The following is a 24,615-nucleotide window of genomic DNA, read 5'->3' on the forward strand; positions in this document are numbered from 1 at the left end:
TTGGGCTGGCAATCAGCTGATTGTCAGCCCTGCATGCAGGGGTGTGGGCATCTGGCTTTCAACTTGCTGGTGTAGGGAAAGGTTGGGATCATGATCCCAGTCTCCCCCTTCACTGGCAAGTAGAAAGGGCACTACTGAGATCTGATCCTAAAAACTGTACTTCCTGCCATGCCACACATGCATGACAGGTGGGATTGCTGGGATCGGGGCCTTAGATCCCATTGCACCTTCAAATGGACATATTCCTGGAGCCTGATAGGAGTTAAGGTTCTCATCCTGCAGTCTTTACATATGCATGACTTCTGTTTGGATTTAAAGAGGGAAGGGTGTATTGGGTGCAGGATTAAAATTTAAAAACTTGCTATTTTCATTTAATTGGAACATGTTGGAACAGGCATCAGATATGCATATAGGTGCCATTACATTTTGATTATGAATACAGAAATAAGGCTTAGGAGCTTTGCTTTGGCCACATACAAATATGACTTTCTCCTCTGTTTATATTCTTACAAAATAATGAGCCTTTAATGCATCCCATTCATTTTGTAAAACAAGACCCTGTTTGAGATCTTTGCAAAATGCACACTATGATATCAATTATGCCAGGGATTAAAAGTGTTTTTCTTTCTGATCACTGGTCCAGGACTGGTATTTGGAAATCTTCTGGTCCTGAAAGCATTATTGCCACACTCATTCAACTTCAGATGAGAATACTGTACATTACATTTGACACATGAAATCATAAGATAGAAACATTTGTATGCCTTATTATTGGACTGGTTAAGTCACAATATAAAAATCACTACATATTCTTCTAAAATAAAGTATGGGATGTGTAGTATTTACACAAATACAGTAATTATCTGTTACTGCTGGATAAACTGCTTGCTGTGAAGCTCATGGATCTGAGTCATGTTGTAGGTCACCATGCATTGTGTTGCACTGCGATTTGCTAATTCTTATTTGGTCAATTTCTGACAGTTTCTGAGCATTGGTGTAGGGGCTTGAATTTGCAGAGGCTTACCCCACCGCCTTTTAATACATCCCTCTAGGAGCCACGCTACATGTGCAGGTAAAGATGCAGTGGGATCTAATGCATGTTCTACATGTGCATGACAGCAGGTGTGATTGGGGGACTGTGCATTAGATCCCATGGCACCTTATTGCTGGTGCATGGGGAGCCTGCGATCAGCTGTGACAGGGCTTGGGATGGCTCTCAGCAGTGGCACTGTTCCCCATGCTGCTCCCACTGAAAGCCTGGCCGCCCATGTTGTTGTGGGGCTCACAGTGGTGGCAGCAGGAAAAACACAGGTGGTGCACCCCTGGGGCTGGTATCCCCAGCCCCAGGGGAGCGCTTGGCCAGACATTCAATTAATGGCATGATTAGAACAAGCTAAAACATTATTACCTCTTGTTTTGTGTGGAATAACTTTGTAGCTTATTGCTTGTTTTATCACACCGTTAATTGGTTGAACATGTAGCTGGGTCACAACTTAAGGCATGATTACCAAGTTAATCACGCTTTAAATATAACATGTAGAGGGGGCCTAGGATACAGAAAAGGCAAATTTGACAGCCCTCCCCCCCCCTTTTTTTTTTCCAAACAGCTTGTAAGCATAAACTTAAATTCACTTGCAAAGAACGAATTAGTTTGCCTGACTTCAGCCTGCAAAATATGCTTTTGAATAGTGGCATTTTTAGAAGAATCTGAGGATTAATTGGAGAAAGTCTGGCCTTTTAATGCTGCTTTTACATTTTCATTCAAATGCTGTGCTGTGTTCCTAAGAATTAGAGTAACACTGCAGAAAACACGCAACATATTCAGAATTTTAAGGTTCTTCTTGTCTAAGTTATTTAGGACCTGAAAGATCTAACAGGGCATAAAACTAATGGGAGTTATTGAGTTGAGTGAATGAAGGTGATAACAGCTGTTACATAAGGGCAAGACTGAACGACTTGGATGGCAGCTTGGAGCTGTTTTTATATACATCTTTACAACTTCACAGTTGTAAAGTCTTAATACCTTCTTAATGATACGGCCAAGCTTTTAAGAATACGGGAAAATCCATCCCCCATTTTCCTTATAGAGTGAATTTAACCAAGTTAACTCATTGCATTATATATGTCTCATTCTCCAAGGGCAATAGAGAAATATGTATGCCACAAATGAGAAATAGCCATAGGCTAAAAAGGACTCTGAACTGGTTAATTGAATTGGTTTCTGGGTATGTCCCAGAAACAGGCAATTTCTTCTGGATTCAGCAGTCTGTACAACCCATGTACTACTTTTTTACCTAGAGGGGCTGCTAACCAAAAGTTGTTAACATTTGTTAATGAAAAATGAGCAGAGCTGGGTTTGCCAACAGAACAGCTGAGAGTTGAAATGCTTTCTTGCTGTGTCAGAACTGACCTGAAAGAGGTCGCTTTTCAACCAGTTTTCAACCTCCCTTTTTAAAAATAGTCAGCCTGCTAGTTTATCAACATTAGTTGCTTATTGCCTTTGCTTTGGCAATTCACCAAAGCATTCTTTTGCCACCTGCTCTGCTTCCCTTTTGTTTTAATGATTTTTTTTTTTAACAGGAAAAATTTACGGGATAGAACTTGGTAGTGAAAAAGCCTGCCACACTTTTTCAAACAAAGCAAAAAGAGGTAGTGCTTCTGTGGGAGCTTCTGACTGAAGCTGAAGTTCAGTGCGCTGAGAGTTTAGAGGCATTCCAAAAACTAGACATACTTTAGGCTGAAGTTCAATTCTCTACATTTAAAAATTTTGCTGCAAAAGAAAAAGGTAATACTTTTACAGGGTGGTTAATGTTTGTGCTGTTGTTAGGGATGTGAGATTTATTTTATCCTTGAAATGCCTCTGAAAATGTACCTGAAGAAAAGTACAGTGTATACCTGAAAGCTTATTTAAATCTATCCCAACCATGCTGTTGGTCCAATAAAAGATAGCATCCACAAAAACTCTTCTCTCTCAGAAAATGTAGATGCTTTTTTCCCGGATAGCTTGGGTATGTGGACAGAAGGGTGTATTGGAGCTTAAATGGCCAGGTGGTTTCTGTTGTTAAGAAATGATGCAAGTTAAAATGGGTTTTTTTTGTATCTTCTCATGTCCTATCCCATTGGCAAGATGTACGTCACCAAAAAGAGCTACTTAGTCTGGGCATGTAACATTCCAACTCTGGACATATAACTTTCCAAAGCTTAATTGTTCTGTGTGAGACCTCTTCAGTGAAGTTAAAAGTGTGTGCATTTTTCTTGTGTCAAAAAGAAAGTGTGTGTGTATGTGTATAGAGAGAGATAAATAAGGTTTTTAATTCTTTCTTTAGCAGCAACATTTAATACAAGTGCAATATGATAGTATAATAACACAATGCAAAACCAAGCAAAAAACCTGAATTCTTGCATCAGAAGCAATAGGGCAAGGGTTACAAGACACAACTGAGCAGTTGAGAGGTGGCCAGAAAAATGTCTCTAGATTATGTGTTTAAATGTTTATTGCAGGTATTCTTTAGTAAAGGAACCACTATGCCAAAGGTCCTTGTTTATGTCTGGTGTTTTTTTCTTGAGATTGTGGTATGTTAAGTTCTGTAAAGAAAATCAAAAAGTGTAGTCGATTGCTATTTGTTTTCCTGGAATCTTTGAAATAATTGATTTAAAAGCCTTTGAAAAGGCTTCCTGTGTATATTTTAAAATTCTGTTTTTTCCCTTAAGAGAATCAAGGAGACCTTATCATGCCATTACTAAAATAAAACAAACAAAAAAACTAAAGGAACTTTTAATTAGACATATGCAAAGCAAGCAAGAAGTAAGTTAAATGTAATAAACCCTAGGAGGATTGATCGTCATCATGTTCTGGTGGCCCAAAGATCTGAGGACTGGAACCATGCTGCATACAATTCTAAACTAACAAGTAACTTTTCATGTTTGCTATCAGAAATAATGGTACAGTGTCAGTTGAATGGTATGTTGAAAAGCAGTTTTATAATAGCAAGAGATGGAGCACACCTCCCAAAGGGCTGCTATCTTATCTAACTGTATGGCTTGGATGTCTGATCTAAATGAACAACCCTATGTCCAGCATCCTGCAACCCCCCATCTCTCTTGCTTTATACATTCCCATTTCGGCTAGCCTTTCTCATTTGGCTTTCCAAAAGAACACGCATAATTTCCCTTTGTACTTTTGCTAACTGCTGTTATGATGATAGAAACACAGTTTTGGTGTACAAAATGATCAGCAGTAGCACCGCTTTAACCATCACCACTTTTCCAGCAAAGGACAGTGTCCTTCCCATCCACAGCCATAATACTTGTCATACCCTCATTGTCATCTTTTCCCATGCTTTATTTCCTTTCCCATCTGCCTCAATTGGGATCCCTAAAACTTTGATTTCTCCCTACGCTACTTGAAGTCCAAGCTTATCTAGGTCCCTCCAGTTTCCCACTCCCATGATGGTGCTTTTTGTTTTGTTTGATTTAGCCCCACCAGTCATCTCACCATACTCTGTTATATATTTTAGTACCCTTTCAATCGATAATTAATCTCCAACCATTACACTGATGTCATCCATATAGAGTGCACACTTTACCTTTCCCTCTCCTGGTATTGTTACCCCACTTATGGTTTTTTCCCCCTTATTTTTTGTGCCAACAGCTGTATTGCACATGTGAATAATGTTGGTGACAATGGGCAAGCCTGTCTTACCCTTGTTTGGATTTTAAAGGTTTTGCTCAGATACCCATTTATTAGCACTTGCCTTTCTGCCTCTCTGTATAACAGTCTTATCAATTTCTCTAGGAAGCCCATTTTCCTTAACACTTCAAATATAAAATCATGATCCAGTCTGTCTCATGCTTTCTCTAAATATGGCAGTAGCAAATCTAGGTCCAATTTCCTCTACTGAATGTGTGCCAGAGTATCCCTTACTCTTACTTCAAGTAAATATGGTAATACCATTTATAGCACTTAATGATGTGAAGTAATGGCACTATTTGTGAAAGTAAGCACAGATGATGAGTTTTTGCATGGTTTTTGAGGGTGTAGAAGAATTCTGCATCTATATGTATGTATATTTTTTACATTATTCACAATCTGACTTTCCTGAATGTGATACAGGTATAACATTTGATCAGATATGGAGTTAATTGTGAGGTAATATTGGAAAAATCTCTTTCCTCTTTAAAAGAAGAAAATTGTATTTAATTACAAACAAACGAACAAAAACCACAACTCCAGTATTAAACTTGAGACACCAAATACAGGCATCATTTTAGAAAACATTTTGACAACCAAAGTATATGATACACTACAAACTGGATTTCTTAGGCCAGTCTCCATGGAGCAAGCTACAATAAATTAGTGCTCAAATGCCATTTTTTATCTTAATAAGATCTAAAAAGAAGCTAAGTTTGTAGAAAATAAACTTGGTCTTAAAGTCAGAAGGTTCAGACTTTCCCATTACTACACAGATAAAGAAATATACACATTCCATCAGTAGTGAGGTTTTTTCCTTTCCTTGACTTGTTTTGTAGATTTCAGTGAGACTTAAAATTCAAGTCAAGTTAATTCAGAAGGCTCTCATATAAGTGTAGAGTCTGTAAAGGGGTTTGGGTTGTAGCCATGTTGGTCTAAGGACATAGGCAGACAAGGTTCCTTGGGTGAATTTGATATCTTTTATTAGACCAACTCAAATGGTTGGAGAATAGTTATTAAGCAAGCTTTCGGGTTCAAAAACCCTTTGTCAGGCTAAGGAAGCTTCAGCAGTTGCTGTGTGCTCTTCCTGGATGGAATGAAAAGTAAAGAAGCCAGGGGCTGGGCTGGGGAGTCAGTTGTCAGGCAGATTGTAATGTATCAAAAATCCAATGTCTATGTTTAGTCCCTGATCTCTAGTATCCAGCAGGTTGATGAAATGGAGCTCATAGGCTTGTCTCTGGGAAGTGTTGTGTAAGTTTCCCTTGAGGATCAGGACTGAGAGATTGGAGAGAGAGTGGCCCTCCTGTGAGAAATGTGCCCCCACCGGTAATTGGGTATTTCTGTCTTTGATGGATTTCCGGTGTACGTTCATTCTGGCGCGCAGTTGTTGTCTGGTCTCTCCTACATATCTTCCATCAGGGCATTTGGTGCATTGGATGAGGTATATTACATTTCTGGAGGTGCAGCTGTAAGATCCTGGGATGCTGATGGCTCTGTTGTGGGGTGTAGTAATAGTGGGGGTGGTGGAGATGTGTTGGCAGGTTTTGCATTTCTTGTCCTGGCATGGTCTGGATCCTTTTGGTGTGTTCTGGGCTTGAGGAAGTTTGCTTCTGGTGATGAGGTTGGCAAGGTTCGGTGCTTGTTTGAAGGCTAGGATGGGTGGCTCTGGGAAGATCTTTTTAAGAATAGGGTCTCTTTCTAATATGGGTTGCAATTTTTTGAGGATTTTCCGTACAGGTTCAAGGGATGGGTGATACGTCGTAACCAGCGGTGTGTGATTTGTGGGGGGTTTTCTTCTGTACTGCAGCAGTTCTTCACGTGGTATCCAGGTGGCTCTTTCAAACGTGCAATCTGCCTCTCTGGAGGAGTGTCCTTGCTGGGTGAAAGCCTTTTTAAGATTGGTGAGGTGGCAATCCCGGGTGTTCTCTTCAGGACAGATGCGGTAGTATCTGAGGGCTTGGCTGTATATCACAGCTTTTTTGGTGTGTTTAGGGTGATTGCTGGTTCTGTGCAGATATGTATGTTGGTCTGTGGGTTTCTTGTATACTGTGGTCTGTATTTTACCCTTCTGGATACTGATTATTGTGTCTAAAAAGGAGATGTTGGTGCTGGAGTATTCTAAAGGAAGTCAGATGGAGGGATGGTGACTGTTGAATTTCTGGTGGAACTCAATCAGAAATTGCAGGTTCTCAGTCCAAATGATTAAGATGTCATCAATGTATGTTAAGTATAGCAAGGGTTTGAAACACCCACAAATTGCACACCACTGGTTATGACGTATCACCCATCCCTTGAACCTGTACGGAAAATCCTCAAAAAATTGCAGCCCATATTAGAAAGAGACCCTATTCTTAAAAAGATCTTCCCAGAGCCACCCATCCTAGCCTTCAAACAAGCACCGAACCTCGCCAACCTCATCACCAGAAGCAAATTTCCTCAAGCCCAGAACACACCAAAAGGATCCAGACCGTGCCAGGACAAGAAATGCAAAACCTGCCAACATATCTCCACCACCCCCACTATTACTACACCCCACAACAGAGCCATCAGCATCCCAGGATCTTACAGCTGCACCTCCAGAAATGTAATATACCTCATCCAATGCACCAAATGCCCTGATGGAAGATATGTAGGAGAGACCAGACAACAACTGCACGCCAGAATGAACGTACACCGGAAATCCATCAAAGACAGAAACACTCAATTACCGGTGGGGGCACATTTCTCACAGGAGGGTCACTCTCTCTCCAATCTCTCAGTCCTGATCCTCAAGGGAAACTTACACAACACTTCCCAGAGACGAGCCTATGAGCTCCATTTCATCAACCTGCTGGATACTAGAGATCAGGGACTAAACACAGACATTGGATTTTTGATGCATTACAATCTGCCTGACAACTGACTCCCCAGCCCAGCCCCTGGCTTCTTTACTTTTCATTCCATCCGGGAAGAGCACACACCAACTGCTGAAGCTTCCTTAGCCTGACAAAGGGTTTTTGAACCCGAAAGCTTGTTTAATAACTATTCTCCAACCATTTGGGTTGGTCTAATAAAAGATATCAAATTCACCTAAGGAACTGAGTCTGTAAAGGAGCATTGCAACATGTTATATAGAGCGTGTGCAGTGTTAAAAAGATTGTGTAAATAAGTCCAGTTTAAACAGCCTGTCTTCATAATAAGTTCTATAGAATTTAACAGAAAGCAATAACCATTCTTATTATGTGATCACAGAAATACCTCCAGTATAATTCCATTTAGGATGGCTCAAAAATGTAGCAAAGATTACTTGTTATTCTTGGTTTTGCCATTAAAACACAAACTCTTTCTAAAAAAAACCCACTTCCCAGGACAGAAGCAACTTCACCTGCCAAACAGATGCTCGTCTGAGTGTACTTACTGGAACAGTTTTAGCTTTTGTCCCTGGAGCTGGTCTATTCCGAAAGTAAATAATTTGCTCTTCAGACTTTTGTGTTTGTACCCCAGGAAGAAGCCAGGGTTCAACAGTGTTTGAAGGTGGGGAGGATTCTGTCAGACGTGCTGAAATCAGATGCATCTCCCTTCCAGTTGCTCTTGGGCAGCCTCTGCAATATTTGTTATACTGCATCGTAGAAGCAGTATAGGTGAAGGTTCTCCCTGTGTCTAATGGTCTGTCCTATTTGTATGCCTCCAATCATAAAGTTCCTTTCCCCTGTATGTCTTTAATCCTAGACAGCATATTCTCATTGGACACATGCAGAGACCAAATGCTGTACTTCTCCAGAAGCTTCTTCCTAATGCAAAAGGAAGCATTGAAAATGTTAATTAGAGTTGTATTTAAATCTCAGGATATAGTCCAGTGCTTTGTGAGACTATAGCTTACCCCTCTGCATTATTATGTATTTTTTTCAGAAAGGAAAAAATTAAGTTATGAATGTAGATTGGGGAAAGTACCTTAGCTACAAAACAGCATTGTAAGTCTCAAAAAGGACAGAGATTTAATCATGTTTTGTATTAGTCAATAGCTGTAAAAAATATAAGGCATTTATTAGGAGCCTGATCCTATCAAAGATCCAAGTACCATTGATTTCCATAAGGCTGCGACTCAGAAGTAAGGCAAGTAGAGAAAGGTTAGCCATGTTAATCCTGAGTTGGACAGAAGGAAGGTTAAATTTGCATCTTTACAAATAACTAAATCAGATGTATAGCATAAGTTTTCATAAGCAGAGGGCTTACTTTATCAGGTGTTGTGAAGGGACTGCAGGAAAGAGAGCTGCTAAATAGAAAGCAGTGAGTTGAATACATAGGGTAGGAAGGGGAGGAGGAAAAAGGAGGCAGTGCTGTGAGATGCAAAGTGGGGAAGAGCGAGTAAAACAAAGTAGTTACCCACTGAGGGACATACAGCTTGTAAAAGCTGATCCAGGTATTTGGACAAGAATCTTTAGTCTCAGTTTAGACTCTGCTTGAGCTTCAGAAGAACTGGTAGAGCTGACCAGCGGAGCAGGGCACTTGCCCCAGAAGTGCCCCGAAGACGCCTTCACTGAGTGGGAAGCAGCAGGCGGCTGAGTCCCAGCCCCTGCCATAGAAAGAGCAGCAGGGTCAGTGCATGGAGGGTCTGGAGAGTGGATGGGACCTCAGCGGCTGCACAAGGCAGTGCGGGCGGCAGCTGCACAAGGCAGCGCGGGACCCCAACCCTGCATGAGGCAGGCACTCCCTTTGGTGCACAGGGCGGTGCATGGGGCTGAGAGAACTGGGTAGAGCTGATGAGACCGCCACGACTGGAGGAGGCAATGTGGGTCCCCATCCCTACATGAGGCAGGCGCCCCTTTGGTGCACAGGGGTGAGAGCCAAGCGGAGCTTACGGGACAGTGCGACTGCACGAGGCAGCGCGGGTCTCCATCCCTGCATGAGGCAGGTGCCCCTTCAGTGCGTGGGGCTGAGAGGGCTGATAGGCCCTGTAGCTGCATGAGGCAGCTCAGGCCTTCCTGCAGCAAGTGGCTACCAGACAGGTTGACTGTCCTAGTGAGGAAGGAAGCCCCGACAGCCAGTCCACAGAGAGAGACGAGCCTAGCCCACTAAAACTTCTGGGAGTCGTGAGTCACCCAGGAAGGGGACTACAGTTCCCGAGAGTGGAAGAGAAGGGGATTTCCATAGGGGAGGATTTGGGTGATTGAAGAGAAGCCCCATGTAGCCCAGACTGTCAGGTGGGGTTTTTCCACAATGGAATAGAGTTAGGCACGGAAGCGTATTGGTTGTATAAAGAAAGCTTTACTTACACCACCGATGGTCGCAGTGCAGGAAGAAAACTTGCTTGAATTACAGTTGCACACAAACACACAGGGGTGAGATCTCTCTTCGAACCAAACCGAGATGAGTCGTTGGTGTACAACTCCACGAGCGCTTCACACGGGGGTACGTCAATATTTCCACGATGACGGGGAGTGGTTAGAGTCTGATCAGGTCCCTAAGTTCTCCTCCAAGACACACGCGGAGTTTGCTAGGCTCCACAGCGCGCTTAGAGTTCCCCACGAGGTGGTTGAGGGGTCCTCCCACTTGGGCGGAAACTGCTCTAACCTTTTATACGGCTAGCAAACCAATCGCTAGCTGCTAGGTAGGAATAATTTAGAATTGACTAATAGTGGGACACAAATTTGCATACGTGTGGCGGGAACTCTTTTGCACCGGGGTTTTCTCTCTGCAGCTGAGAAATCCACCGTGCAAAGAAAGCTCCATGTGGCGGGAAAATTCCAATGTGCCAAGGCACTAAAAATCATTGGGTTATGACAGTTGTGTTCTGGTTCCTTGTATTGTTGGGATTTTTGCTGCAAACTTGCGTCCTTATTGTTGTATTATAAGAGAATTGTAAGCTGCTTTATTTAGCCTGCTAGTAGGGCCTTCTAGCCCAACCCTGACCCAATACCTGAATTTATTGTATTAGTTATCTTCATGCATTGTATCTTATTTGATTATGCTCAGTTATCATTCCCTCACTGCCAGGTCTTCATTTGTCAATTTGCTGTCTAGCCTACATTTTATCATTGAGTGTTCACTTGCCTGATGCCTGCAGGTCCTGCTGAGGGCAAGGGCTGCATACTGAATGGAAACCCACAGAGGGTCAAGGTCTGTGCTAATGTAGTACTTTTGTCTGCCATATCTGGCTGAGATTGTTTGGGTTTAGGGTTAATAAGAGTCATTGTTTTTGTAAACCTATATTTGTAAATAATATATATGTATGTATATGTGTGTGTGTGTGCATGTATATATGTACATGTTTATCAGTTTTATATGATATTATACAATTAAACCTGTAAATAGTTAAGCATCACTGGGTGTCCCAGGTCTCTGCTCTGTAGGGAAAGGAGGTGAGCTAGGCAGTCACACTCCCACAGCATACCCATTAACATCCCTTCAATTGAGTGGGGTACCAGCTGCATACCACCCAGGCTACACGAGTTTCTTTTGAAAATGTTGTGGCCTAAGAACAGCCTCTTTGGGGTCAGAGAGAGAATGTCCAGGGTGGTTAAATGTCCTGCCACAGGCTTGTCTGTCTGTCTGGTATTTATGGTGTTAGTTCATTCTTACACATAGGGATTGCCCCTTCTGTGCAATGTAGATAGCAGGGAGGGAACTGTAAGCAGGTCATGGCATATATCCACTTGGCCTCTCTCTCAGTAGTACCTCTCTCCATTTTCCTTTCCCCTTCCATACCCTATGTATTCTAATTGCTGTTTTCTGTTTGGCACCTCTGCCTCCTGCAGTCCCTTCCCAGCATCTGATATAGCACGCCCTGTACTTACAAAAGCTAGGGGTGCACCAATAGAGATTTTTTGGACCGGTACTGATGGCTGAATTTAACAAGCTATATCGGCTGATACCGATCTGATTGCTGATATGCAACCAAGAAGCTTAGAAAGCAGTGTGTGGCTGGTAAGTCTGTTGCGGAGAAAGGGGCGTTTTGGGGGGGGGCAGATTGAGGGCCCCACAGTGAGGGAGGGAGTGGGGCTGGGGGAGGGGCAGCAGCAGGTGCTGCACACCAGGGCGAGGCATGGGACGGAGCTGCAAGTGGCTCATCGGGGGGGCAACTCCTGCCGCTATGTGCACCCCAGGAGGGCATGGGGGGCATGTGCCCTTGGATCTGCATGCAGGACGAGGGCGCGCTACTGTTGTGGGCTTGGGCTGGGACTGGGGCAGCGCTGTGCTCTTCCCAGCAGGGGGCCAGGCCAGGCTGCACTTGGGGAGGGAGGTGGCACAGCTGGGAGGGAAACTATGGGGGTGGGGGACACTGCAGCCACTCCAAAATTGGCCGTAGCCTCTGCTTCGAGCACCACTGCCATCCACCCTGAGAGCAGCGCTGGCCCAACCCCCCTGCCCAGAAGAGCCCAGCACCACCCCAGGCCCCATCCCGTAGCAGCAGCCCTCCCTCGCCCTGTGCACAGATTCAGGGGCACATGCCCCCTCATGCCCTCCCGGGATGCATGCAGCAGTGGGAGCCACCACCCCCAGCTGAGCTGCCTGCTGCTCTGTCCCGCACCCCGCCCCAGCTGTCAAGCACCTGCCCCTGCCCCACTCCTACTTCCTCCCTCACCTCTGGGGCCTCAATCTCCCCGCACCCCTTCCCTCACAGCAGACTTACCAGCCAGACCTGGCTACACTCCTGGCCACCTGTGTGCTGTGCTGCACAGGGCATTTATCAGTGACATTGGCTACATCAGCCCAAAAAAGCTGATTGCCAATAGTGTCAATTTTCCTTATATCGGTGCTGATCTGATATGGGACCAATGTATCAGAGCACCTCTAACAAAAACTAATGCTATGTATCTCTGATTTAGTTAGTCTATAGAGCAGGATTTAAGGCAGTGATTCTTAACCAAGGTGCTGCCAGATCCTTTGAAGGGTGCCATGGGATGTGAGGAGATAAGTCATGTGCAAAGAGATGAGTAGCTAAGCACAGGCTCAGTCTTGTCCCTGCCTTGATGATCCCCTTCTCCCACTATGTGGCCCTGTTTGTAAGAATTGTGATATATAAATTAGTTTTTTAAATTGAATGCCGCTCAACTTACAAAAGGTATGTAAGGGAGCCTTGAGCCCATAGAGGGCTTGCCTTGAGTCAAAAAAAAAAAAGATTGAGAACGACTGATTTAAGGGATTGTTCTAATTGGGCCAGGTCCTCCGAACAATGAGGGAAACTAGTACAAATAGACTAGTGCTGCATTCTTCACAGTTTTAAATTGCATGTTCAGTTTTTACTGTAGTCAGGAGATCACCATCTGTCTCCCCTAACCTTGGCAACATTACAGGGGCATATTTTTCACATGAATGAAATGTTCTTGAATAATTTATCTAACTATCTTGGGCACAAATAGGCTTTTCTTCCAGATCTGGCATGAATGTTTTCATCAACTAACATTTATTGCACTCTGGATTCCTATGCCAGATTCATGTTTGACTTTCTCTGAGTAGGTCTGATGATATCTAGGGGTAGTTGGAGGAGTAGTATAAGATGTGTGTTTCAGGTCATTTTCTTAAGGCTTCAATTTTAATAAAGTAACCATAGTAAAGTTTCTATACTGAAAGTTAAAGTTATAATTTTTTCTGGAGAAATGAGTAACCATGGCTCTTGCTGGATACATTCTGGTATCAGTATGGTTAAACATCTCACTTCAACAATGCCTAATGTTATAAAAGCCATGCATATTTCCAGATAATTATAATATTAAATTAGTATAAAGGGTATTTTTCCTCTCTTCAACATTCTTGGAAGCTTTACATATGATAGGATATGGGAAAGTCACGTAATTAATAATTAAGATATTAATTGGTTAACAGAAAGCTTAAAATGAAGAATGTACTTAGTGACAGGTGGAAAAATGTTGATGTATGATATTGGGAGGTCCATGTCACAGGAAATTTTGAGTTAAATACTTTCTTCTTTTAGTTTTGAATAGTGAAATTAGCTTTCTACTGATGTGCACCTGACATACAAGCCTTGTTGAATCCCAGTGAGCATTCGTATTCTTTAGCTGCCAGGAGAAGATGGCTGCTTTAACATAAACTTCTTGAAAGTAGTCTTTTGTGGGGAGAGTGCTATACAAGTACTTTCAAATGACAAAGATTCTAACCTTAGACTTTTATTAAAAATAGCTTCTAATATAAGAGCTACTTAAACTGTTTAAAAGAGAAATAGCATTTTGATTTTTGCCAATGTGATCACGGAAAGAACAACATTGAATTATTGTGACAGGGCTATAGCATTTATTTAAAAGAGTAAATGCAGAAAAGGATATTTCCAAAGGCATGTCAAATGACACTTTTACGATTTATTTATGCAAGTAATCTTGTTGACATGATTAAAGCAAGCAAGATGCATTTGATAATAAACGGCATTTGTTAATAAACTGTGTAATTACAGTACCTGAATTGTACCCAAGTGAAAAGATGTTGTGTTGCATTGTAATTACTAATTTATGAATACATTTTGAAATGTTTTTAGGTTACTTTTAATCTTACAGTGCCCAATCCTGGAAATCTAATCATGCGAGTAGTCCTATTAATTCCAGTAGGACTACCTGCCTCAGTCTGTTTTTTGTAAGCAGGTAACAGTTATAAGGATTTGGTATTCTTGTTGAAAAGCTCTTCAGGGCACAGGATATGTTTAAATTGTATTCTGGAAGTACCGTGTAAATTTATGGCCCTGTATAACTACGTGAGAACAACAATGTCAGTGACACAGTAGCAAAGTATCTAGCCCAAAAGCATATTTGAACACACTGATTTTATTCAGTGTAAGAAAAACTAATTACTGAATACACTAAATAACCTGTTAGTCATAAAAACCATTTGAGAAAGTTCTTGCACAGCCCAACTTGGGTGTTTATACATGTGCTCTCGGAATGGGGGGAGAGCCACTCTAATTTAAAGTGCCCAGAGAGTTTCATGTATCAGCATCCCCGCACTTCAAAATGGTGGCAGGGGTGCTTTATCTAAAGCTCTTCAAAAGGAGCTTTAGATAAAGCACCCCCACTGCCACTTTGAAGTGTGGGAACACTGATATACAAGGTGCTGGAGGCTGCTGAAGTGCGGTAATTGCCATGCTCCAGCAGACTCACTATGATTATAGCACGTTGGAGCAGCCTGCCTGTTTGTGTATAGGTACCCCTTGTAACCAGACTTTAGTTTGCTTGGACAGTCATGTCAAATTCTAATGCAGAAAGAGAGAGGTCAGTTCCAGATCATATAAATGATTGATTTTTGTGTTAACAGGAATTTGGAAAAATTGGCAGCATCGATGAATGGATTGACCCTCCCTCTTTGCTCCAGATGACTAGCACTTTAGCTCAGAAAGGTATGTTGATTTCTCCTGTTGCTAAAATCCAGAAGGATTTAACATGCACTTTAAAGTCTTTCTTCTCTGGACTGCCACACTTGGAGTACACCTTATTTCCATACTTATTTGGGAGAGGTGCACTAATACATCAGCCCATATTGTATCAGCACTGATTAAAAGGAAAATTGACATTATCGGCAATCTGCTTTTTTTGGCTGATATGAACAATAATGTTGCCGATAAAATGCTGTGTACATGCGCACAGCCGCAGCATGCACGAGACCAGGAGTGCAGGTCGGAAGCCTGAAGAGCAGAGTCCAGCCCTGTAAGTCTGTGGGCGAAAGGAGGTGGGGGGGAGGGAAGGGACATAGGGGACCAGATCCAAGGCCCCTGTAGTGAGGGAGGGAGTGGGGCTGGGGCAAGCATTGCCCAGCAGAGGTGGGACACAGGACAGTGCTGTGGCTCATCTGGAGGGCATGGAGGTGGGGGGGACAGCCCCCACCACAGCACGCACCCCTGGGAGAGGGTTGGGGGGGATGTGCCCCCTGGATCTGTGTGTGGGGTGAGGGTGGGCTGGGGCTGGAGGCTGCATCAGGATCTCATGCCAGGTCCAAACAATTGTGCTATCTCCATGTCACTTGTGCGATTGTAGGATCCCACATCAGATCCAATGGCACCATATTGCCAGTGCAGAAGGAGCCCAATCTTGGACTCCCCCTGTACCAGCAAGTAGCAAGCTTCGGATTCCTGCTTGCCTTTGGCTGGGAGGAGCCCTGATTGGCTGAGGAGTGCTCCCAATCTCTGGAGCCCACCGGAGTCTTGAAAAACTTCAGTGTGCTCCAGGGTCTGGGCACTGGCCAGATGTTCAGTTAAAGGTGTGATAGGAAGCAGTCACAGAGTTATTGCATATATTTTGTGTAATAACTTTGTGCTTATTCCTCATTTTATCACACCATTAATTGAATGAATGTGTGACCAGTTCACTACTTAAGACTTGATTAACCAGATGTAAGCATTCAATTGTGATTAACCAGCTAAGTGTTTAATGGTGATTAACCATCTTGAGTGTAACATCTGTTAGGGGCATAAGGTTATGCCCGTACAGCACAGTGGATTGTTGTATAAATATACCTGAGTTAGTTCTAAATGGGCTGGCTTGGGTACTGAAAGCCATCAAGCTATGTTAATGTTGTGCTTTGCCCAGGTATATAACTTGCTTTTTCTCAGTTCAGAACTAGCTCTGGTAGTCTCTTCATGCATTGAGCAATGAAGAGACATACCATAAGAAAAGTTAATTCAAGTTGGCTTAAGTATGAAAACAGACAATTTCATGAATATGAAACTTGCTGATGAGCCATAAAGAAAGGTGGGTGACTGTGTTCATGCATGTGAATAATGCAGTGCCACAGCTTTTTGGTGCTATTGCAGTGTCTGGTTTTACTTATTGTTTCTTGAATAATCTGAAAGTGTATGCTTAAACCAAAGCATCAATGACCTCTACCTGCTAACTGAGAAAGAGTTGTAGGGGGATGGGAAGGTAGAGTAAAACACAAAAGAACATAATTGTTTTAGAGGTCAGAATCAGTTTGCGAAAGTTCAAGCTAATAATGTGACTTGTTAGTGCAGTATGACACACAAAATGCTAGGGTAATCTTGGGCTGCCTACTGAAAGAGACATGTAACATCATATAAAATATTTACTTAGCTCCTATTTTGGATCTTGATTTTAGGTGAGTGTTAAAGAAACTTGGATCTGCAACTAATTTTTTCATGGAAGAAGATATTATTCTTGTGATCTGTTGTCCTCTAAAATACATGTACTTAATAAACAGAGAAAAATAAACTCGAAGAGATACTTTTTTGCCTTTAAAATAAACTATGTAAACTGAAGCTTTGTGTCTCTCCAGATGTCGTCTGTTACTGAAAATGGAGATGCCACAGCTGGAAAACCAAATGAGGAAAAAACATATAAAAAGGTAAAAATGCCAGTAACTCTTTCCCAAAACTATTTTATCTTCACACTACCTAGGTATTATATTTGATATGTCGATACTACCAGTCAAACAAAATGACCAAACAAAGAAACAAACAAAAGGTGTGCCGCTGTTCATATTTTATATCTTTTGGGAAGTGTACAAAGTATTTATATGCAGTGAAGGTGACTCTTAAAAGCAAATTCAATAGAAGTTTTCCTTTTAAAATACACCTTGTTATATCTGGGAAAATTCTTTGTGCCTAGCAACACAAATCTCTGGTCATAAACATTGTTGTCAGAAAAATCTAGTACAGCAAGTTCTCTAATACTTTGAATAATTATATACCATGCATCTTGACTACAAAATATTTTCCCCCCGTTATCCTCCATTAATATTTTGCTGAAAATGTGGGTTTTTTGTTTGTGGTTTTTTTTTGTTAAGGGAACTTTGTTTAATCAATGATGTGCCTTTAATTCTTTCTTACGATAATACATACAGGGTGGATGCTGTAAGGGCACTACAGAGCAAGGTACTATAGGGGTTCTGTGTGGTATATTTTTGCCATTACTCCTTACCTTTTGATTCTCTGAGGTTGACAATAAGTAAGATTCCCATTGGCACAAGTGGTGTCTAACAATAAACTTTTAAAGTATTGATTTAAAAAGGGTGGGGGGAGAACTTTGTTTTTGAAGTGAACAAATGCTTGCCTGCTAGTTATAATTCTTTCTTTCTGGTTATTAGGGAGAAGCAGTCTTTGAGACGTGTGTACAGCATCTAGCACAGTGTTGTTGCTGCTTCTCTCAGACCTTTACAAATGACTTTTAATTATAGTGGGAAGTAGTCCAGGGATGACTGCAAGTATCTTTGTAACTTGGCAATCAGGACTTGTAGTAGAGATGATATCTTTTATTAGACCAAAAAGCTTTTTGCAAAAAAACCCGTTTAATTGAAAGCTTTCAGCACAAATTCCCTTTATCAGGCATTGGAGAAAAGATTGCAAAAGTTCTCCTGGGTAGAAATGAAAGTTCATATTTCAGAGGAGTCAATAGATGGAAAACTCCTCTGGGCAGTTAGTTCATAGTTGGTATGGAGCCTCTCATGTCCTGTGAGGATCTGTGATGATGCAAATTACCTTGAAGCAAAGGCAGGAACGGGATTTCAGGATTTGTAACTTGGAGCCTTTACATGTTTGGGTTTTGGTTTTTTTTAGCTGAAGGTAAATCTTAAGGTATAGAGTAAGTTGTCCACAAACTTCTTGAGGCTTTTAGGCGCAACGCTGACTTGGAAGTAAAATTACCAAAGTCTTTTAATGTTTTGGATACATAAAGTATTATCTCCCTCCCTCCTTTCCTCAAATGCTATCAGTGGGCTACATTTGTTCCAGAGCAAGGCTGTCCACTTCTAATTGGCTGAGTGCTACACTATCAGGGGCCACACCACCATGGGCTGTATGCCTTCTGTTCCCCTGAGCCACATGCCTTCCCACTGTACCCTGTGGCCAGGTCCCCACCCTACTGTTCCACCTCATGTCCCTCCACTGCACTGGATGCAAGGTGCACCCCTCCCACCATCACTGCACTGTCTGGGTCCACCCCCCACCTCCCCTCCCCTGCACTGTGCATCTGGACATTGCTGCTGCTACACCCTATGTCCTCATGCCCAGGCACCCTGATTTACCCTTACCTGATTTATCCTGGCTTTGCTGTGCTGCATGAGTCAGGTATACCAAGCTACTGACCCCCCAGCACTGCAGGCTTTGCCATGCTGTGCTACACTGTGTGCTGCACCATCCTGCCCCCTGGGGCAGGGGCAGGAAGAAGGAACCCTAGGGAGGGGGAGCCCCCAGTTGCTGCTGCAGCCAAAGCAATGTGGGGAACAGTGACTGGCTGGGAGTCTGGAAACTACGGGCATGTGTAGATGAAATGGGGACCCTAAATTGAAGTGGTGGATTTTTTTAAAAAACATCACTTCAATTTAGGGCCCTTTAAACCCCTGTGTCATGTACACACCTGCACACACTTACTTGCCTCTTTGGCGGCAGGGAGGGCAGGGCGAGCTGCTAGCAGACAGAGTGGTCCCTGAGCTGCGGGGGGAAGTGGGGAGCTGGTGCTTCCCTCTACAGCAGTGGTGGGCCCCCCCAGGTGACATCTGCCTGCAGGCATCCAGCTCAGGCAGTCCTGGTGGGCTCTGCAGCTGTAGATGGAAGCACTGGGCCCCCACGCAGCTCAAACAGGCAGGCAGGCAGGCTCTGGGAGGGAGGGGGGAAAATCTGGGCTGCTGCCAGGCTGCCTGCAGAGCTTCCTGCAGAGCCCCTGAGCTGCATGGAGCCTGGTGCTTCGCTCTGTGGCTGTAGAGGCAGCAAACTAAAACTCCTTGGAGTTTTAGTTTGCTGCACCCCAAGTCATTTAAGGCGTGTTACGCTGCTGAATTTGCTACAGCTGCTAGAATTAATGCACAATACGCTGCCAACGCATGGAAACACCGACACTGTTAAAGTAGTGCAAAAGCATTTAGCCTGCTTTAAAGTGTTGTGCACACACGCCTCTTGTTTCATCTACACATGGCCTGTATGCAGCTTTCACGCTGCCAGTTGGACAGCTCTGCTTTAGAGTAAATCTACCTACAGCAAGGGTGCAAGCTGGTGGCAAAATTTGAAGTGGGCAGGAGTGGCCCTGAGATGTACTGTCATATCTGACTAGGGAGCTCCAATAGGATTTGAAATGCCCTCTCTCAGAGTTGAATCCTCCTACAGCACAACTAAGCCTGTCTCTGGGGCACCTATGTCCCTGTACAGATAAGTGCAAGTGCTGTGCTAAAACAGGTACAAAAATAACTTTATAGAAATGTAACACTGTATATGTCCTCCTTGCAGATAAGGACTTAGGGGATAGTGACTCTTTGTGTTTCAAATGACTAAATTAAAGTCAAACCTCAAGAACCTATTTGGCTCTGACCCTAAGAAATCAAAGGACCTGCATCTGCTTTATTCATGGATTTTCATACCTAATATTTAGAAGGAAAAAGTACTTTCATCACAAATACATTTGGTTTGTGTCTGCGTAGTTGTATTTTTCTTCATAGTATATTATATCTTGTAGGGTTTGGTCTCTGACAGTGCTACACAGCAACTAGATTATACTGTATAGAAGTTTAGTCATATTTATCTAAAGTATAGACAAAAGGGGGAAATGATGCATGGAAAATTTCTACTTATGATGTGAAATCCAGTGACCCGTATGACAGTGTGAGGCGATATAAATGTCTGAGCCTTAATGGTATTTTCCATGTGCCACAGCTTTAATAGTCAAATCCCTCTTATGAAACAATACTTTTTAACTATGTGTTTACTAAATAAGTTATGTAAATGGTTCCTGCTTACAAGGTATATTGGAAAAGAATGTTGCAATAGATGTCAAAACTAATCACAAATACTTCACATTTTCTGTGAAAGTTAGTGGGTTTATTATGTAAATATAAACTAAACAGTTTGCCTGCCTTTTACAGTGTAGAGTCATTCCCCTGACCCAGAGATGGGTTATGATTTCTTAACATGCTCTTATCACTTAGAGAAGTAAATATTTTCTTAATGGTTATTTGAAAGAGAAACCTTCAATTTTCTAAACAGGGAAATAACTCTTTAGTACTCTTCCTTCTAAGAGCTTGCTTTTAATTCTAAAAACTTGGATAAGTGATGTAGGTAAGCTTTAGAAATTAGTATGCTCTAGATTACAAACTGTATGCTTGAACTAATTAATCATATCCCAGGGAGCTGGGTTCAGCCATGGCTCCAAATCTGCCTTGGGAGCTGGCAGGAAGTTGCCAGCAGCTGATAGGAGAGGGAGCGAGCAGGGCTACAAAAAGCCCATGAAAATGATAAAACAGGACACTGGATTGAACTACAGCCCCCCAAGCTGCTTTGAGGGCTAGCAGGAGGGGAAGTAGGAAAGAGGAGCTGTAGTTGAGCCCAGCTCCCTGGGTTTGGTTTTCCTGGGTTTGGAGTAGCCCCACACCTCTCTGCTTAATCCTTCACAATCCAGGGGCGGGGGTTACATTCATGTAGGCTGTCTATCTGTCTGTACAAATAAGTATCTGTGGTAGTGGATCAAGCATTAATACTGTTGAGTGAAAGCTTTGATCATAAACTCCAACTATGTTTCATCTGATTTTCTCAGAGTAAGCTACTGCTTCCTTTTACAAGACTTGTACCTAATTCAGAATCAAACTTGTTGGTGAAGTCTGTGGTTCATTTGACCAGATAGTTTTGGGCTCTGTTTTTACCTTTTAAAAATTCTTGTAAAGCTTTTATGTTTGACTTTGTTCGTGGTTAAATGCACTCAACAGCATCTCTATTTTAATTCATCAAATTTGCTTTTCAGATTATTTCCCGAAGTAATAACACATTGACCCATTTTTCCAGGGTGAGTGCATACTTGTCTCTTACCAGCTGTATAAATTTGAACTTCAGGGAACTCCAGGGAAAGATAATTAAAAGCAGATGAGAACTTTTGAATAAGCAGTGCCAAGGCATCCCTAGCGTTTGTATGATCCCTGAAACATAGCTAGAACAAGAGATGGTGACAATTCTTGCTTTTGAGTCAGTTTTGTTAATCAACATCTGACTTCCATAAAAATTTCTTCTCCCACTGAAAGTTGACAGCATTGTACTCTTCTCTAGTTCGCTGCCCAGAGGCCACACATGCCAAATTTCAGTGGAAGATGATGCTTTTGAGAGTTAGAAATTGATTTATAAAAATGACTCAAAACAAGAATTGTCACCAGTAGGGTAACTAGGGATGAGCAAGAGGGGCACCTGTCCTGGGCACCAAGTTAGTTGGAGTGTTAGAATCATTCCTCATCCCCTCCAAAGTCAGTGCCCTTTGCCATGCCAGGAACTTCAAAACCAGTTCCCAGCTGCTGTTGCTTTTAAGAGCAGCAGAGCTAGGGCAGGCAGACTATGCATGGGCAGCACCTTGGCTGGGACTCTTCCCAGTGTTTAAGGCTGCTGCCTGCCATGTCAGCCCTGGCTCTCAGAACCTGTGCCCCTTCCTGCCTCCTGCTCTCCAAACCCATGTGCCCCTTGCCCTTGGAACCATGTGCCTTCTCCACACCCCTGCTGTTAGCCACATACACCCTCTCCTCCCTACCACTTTCACTCTCCTATAGGTTTTGCCCTGGGTACCAATTTGGTTTGTTCCACCACTGACTGTCTCTGTTTTGCCATTCACAAAAACAGAGCATCTCCTAAATCCATTTGCTAGCATATGGCAGCAAACCAGATTCTAGTTTTAGCCTGGCACTTGCATCTAAGATACAGGGAAAATGCTTTGGCCTGGGTTAGGGTCTCTGCTTTTATAAGTGTGAAAGCATGGCCAAAGTCCAAACAAATGTGGTAAGCTTGTATTGTCTGCCTTAATTCGAGGAGTTGCAGTGATGTTACTAATACCTTGACAATCTTTAACTTAAAATTAGACTTTGCACTTTAGCTTTATGTATCTTCGTCTCATACTGCTTTGCATTTTTATAACAAATGCTTTACATAAGTCATTTGGTGTTTCATATACACTGAGAGAGTCTGGCTCATTGTGGCTGGCACAGAAGTGAAAATAACATCTCCTCTGGCACCTTGAATCCCTGTATCCCTGTAGGGAATTCACCTGGAGGAGGGAAGCTGAGCGAGTGGCTTGAACTGTCATCAGACTCGACATATGGCAATGATGCTTGCTCTGTGAATATACTGAGTACCATACGTTTCACTCCTTCTAGCCCTATCATCCCTTTACAGCCAACAACCCCCACTGTGCTAGTTCCATGCTTCCCAGCAGAGAGGAAATTTGTAGCCATTTGCTAATATTTCATCTACCTTGACAGAGTTTCTAGACCCATGGCTATGCAAACAGTAGCCTGTGTGGCTCAGAAACAGCCCAGAATATAAAGTTAAGGTCATCATTTTGAAAAGTGGCGGCCAACTTTGAGTGCCTGAATTTTTCAGGGTGCCATGTATCAGCAGCTTTTATTGACTTAATTGTTTGCAATAATGGATCCTCAGTATTTTGGAAATGAGGAGGTCTGGATTTCTCAAATGGGGCAACCAAAAGTCAAGATACCCATTTCACTTCTGGCAATTTGTGCAGCAGGAAAAATGTAGAAAAGTATCCTGGATTCAGTTGTACTCAGTTGAGCAACATGTAAAAGGAGGTTCCAATTTACATTTGGGCAGGAAAATTCATTTTAATAACTTTTAAGCCAGAAAAAAATAGTTTGTGTTTTAATTACATTTTCTGCAGAGCAGTCTAGCAGAGTGCTTGCATTTTATTCATAAAAGAATCGCAGTAAATCTATTCCCCTGCCTCTCTGGACACGCATTGAAAAGTGCAGTTGGTCTGAAAAGAGCACTGATTCAATTGTTAATTCCCTAGTGATTATAACAAAAGCTAACAGCAGTGATACAGAAGGCACTACAGTCATTATAGAGTAGTAGGAAGAGCTGCATTAGCATCTTTTGAAACATGGTTCCAGAGGGCACGAAAGAGGGATGGACCAAGAACAGGGAAGTACAGCTGTGTAAATGAGTCTTCGGGTTTTGCTTGTTTGATTTTTTTTGTTTGTTTGTTTTTGTTGTTGCTGTTTTTGAAAGGGGAAGAGGGCAGATATGGCTTCTTTCTGTTAACTGCTCTTTATCTTTGGCATAAAGATACAGGACTAGCTGCAGACTTTTATAACTTTCCTGATTAGTGTCTCCCTGCAGCTTCCCTTAATCGCACCTCTGCTATTCAAGTAAATGCTTTACTTTCTTCCTGTTCTTAAGCTGTGGATTGTTTTATTGAAACTATAATTAGGGATGGCCTGTTGATCTAGAGGTCAGGGCTGCTACTAGCAAAGAGACAGGCAGTAACCAAGGTGAATTTTACCTCTGCAAAGGAAAAGCAAGTTATTAGTATCCTTCTGCCCAGCAGTGTCAAGATTGGAGAATAGGATTTCTGAGCAGCTGAAGTCCCAGCCCTATGAAATACCACACAGTTGCAGGGAGCTCAGGCTGTACAAAGAAAGCACTGTGAATGTGGGAACCGGGGTGCAGTGGCCCATAATTACAATAGGATTGTGCAGTTCAGCTTCAATAGATTGTGGGGAGGGACTGCAGGAACTCAGCAAAAGCAGCTGAAAAAGGTACTGAATGATTAGGATGGTGAACCACAGCAGTCTAAATAGCTAAAGAAATGAATATAAAATTAATCAGATGCAGCTCATACCTTGAAACAAAATTTGTAATTGCTCGCAACTCTAATAAGCCTTTCTTTATATGTGGCTCAGGGAGCAAATATCCCTCTTTGGTATGGTCTAACATCAAGCTTAAGGGTTTACAGAAATCTTCAAAGGCTTAGCTTTATCATGAGACTGGAAAAGATAGCTTATGTTCGAATGAGATTGGAAAAGGTACCATGTGAAGACTGTTATTACTTATCATAACTTGCGGTCACTGAAGAACAAATGCTTCCTTGCATTAGGAAATTTCAAACGTGGGACTGAGACTCAAATCTGTCGTGGTCCCCCCCCTCTCCCCCCCTCCCAAACTTAACTTGAACAATTTTCTGGTAGAAAAGAAAATCCCTAGCATTTCATAAATGTCAATGAAAGTTCTGCCTTTTACATTG

At 42.6% G+C, this 24,615-nt stretch overlaps 1 protein-coding gene across 2 annotated transcripts in view; it reads left to right on the forward strand.

Annotated features, from left to right (window-relative positions):
- Positions 1-24,615, forward strand: part of PIP5K1B (phosphatidylinositol-4-phosphate 5-kinase type 1 beta) — a 148,809-nt gene that overhangs the window by 15,042 nt on the left and 109,152 nt on the right. Inside the window, exons 2-4 of one of the 2 annotated variants that reach the window (XM_014608630.3) lie at positions 14,927-15,008; positions 16,898-16,966; positions 21,343-21,384. In XM_014608630.3, the coding sequence (XP_014464116.1) occupies positions 16,898-16,966; positions 21,343-21,384 (111 nt within the window). In that variant the 5' untranslated portion in view covers positions 14,927-15,008. The remainder of the gene's footprint in view (positions 1-14,926; positions 15,009-16,897; positions 16,967-21,342; positions 21,385-24,615) is intronic. The other variant, XM_014608631.3, reaches the window with a different exon arrangement.

This window comes from Alligator mississippiensis, chromosome 3 (assembly GCF_030867095.1).
Source record: "Alligator mississippiensis isolate rAllMis1 chromosome 3, rAllMis1, whole genome shotgun sequence".
Taxonomy (NCBI): Eukaryota; Metazoa; Chordata; order Crocodylia; family Alligatoridae; genus Alligator; species Alligator mississippiensis.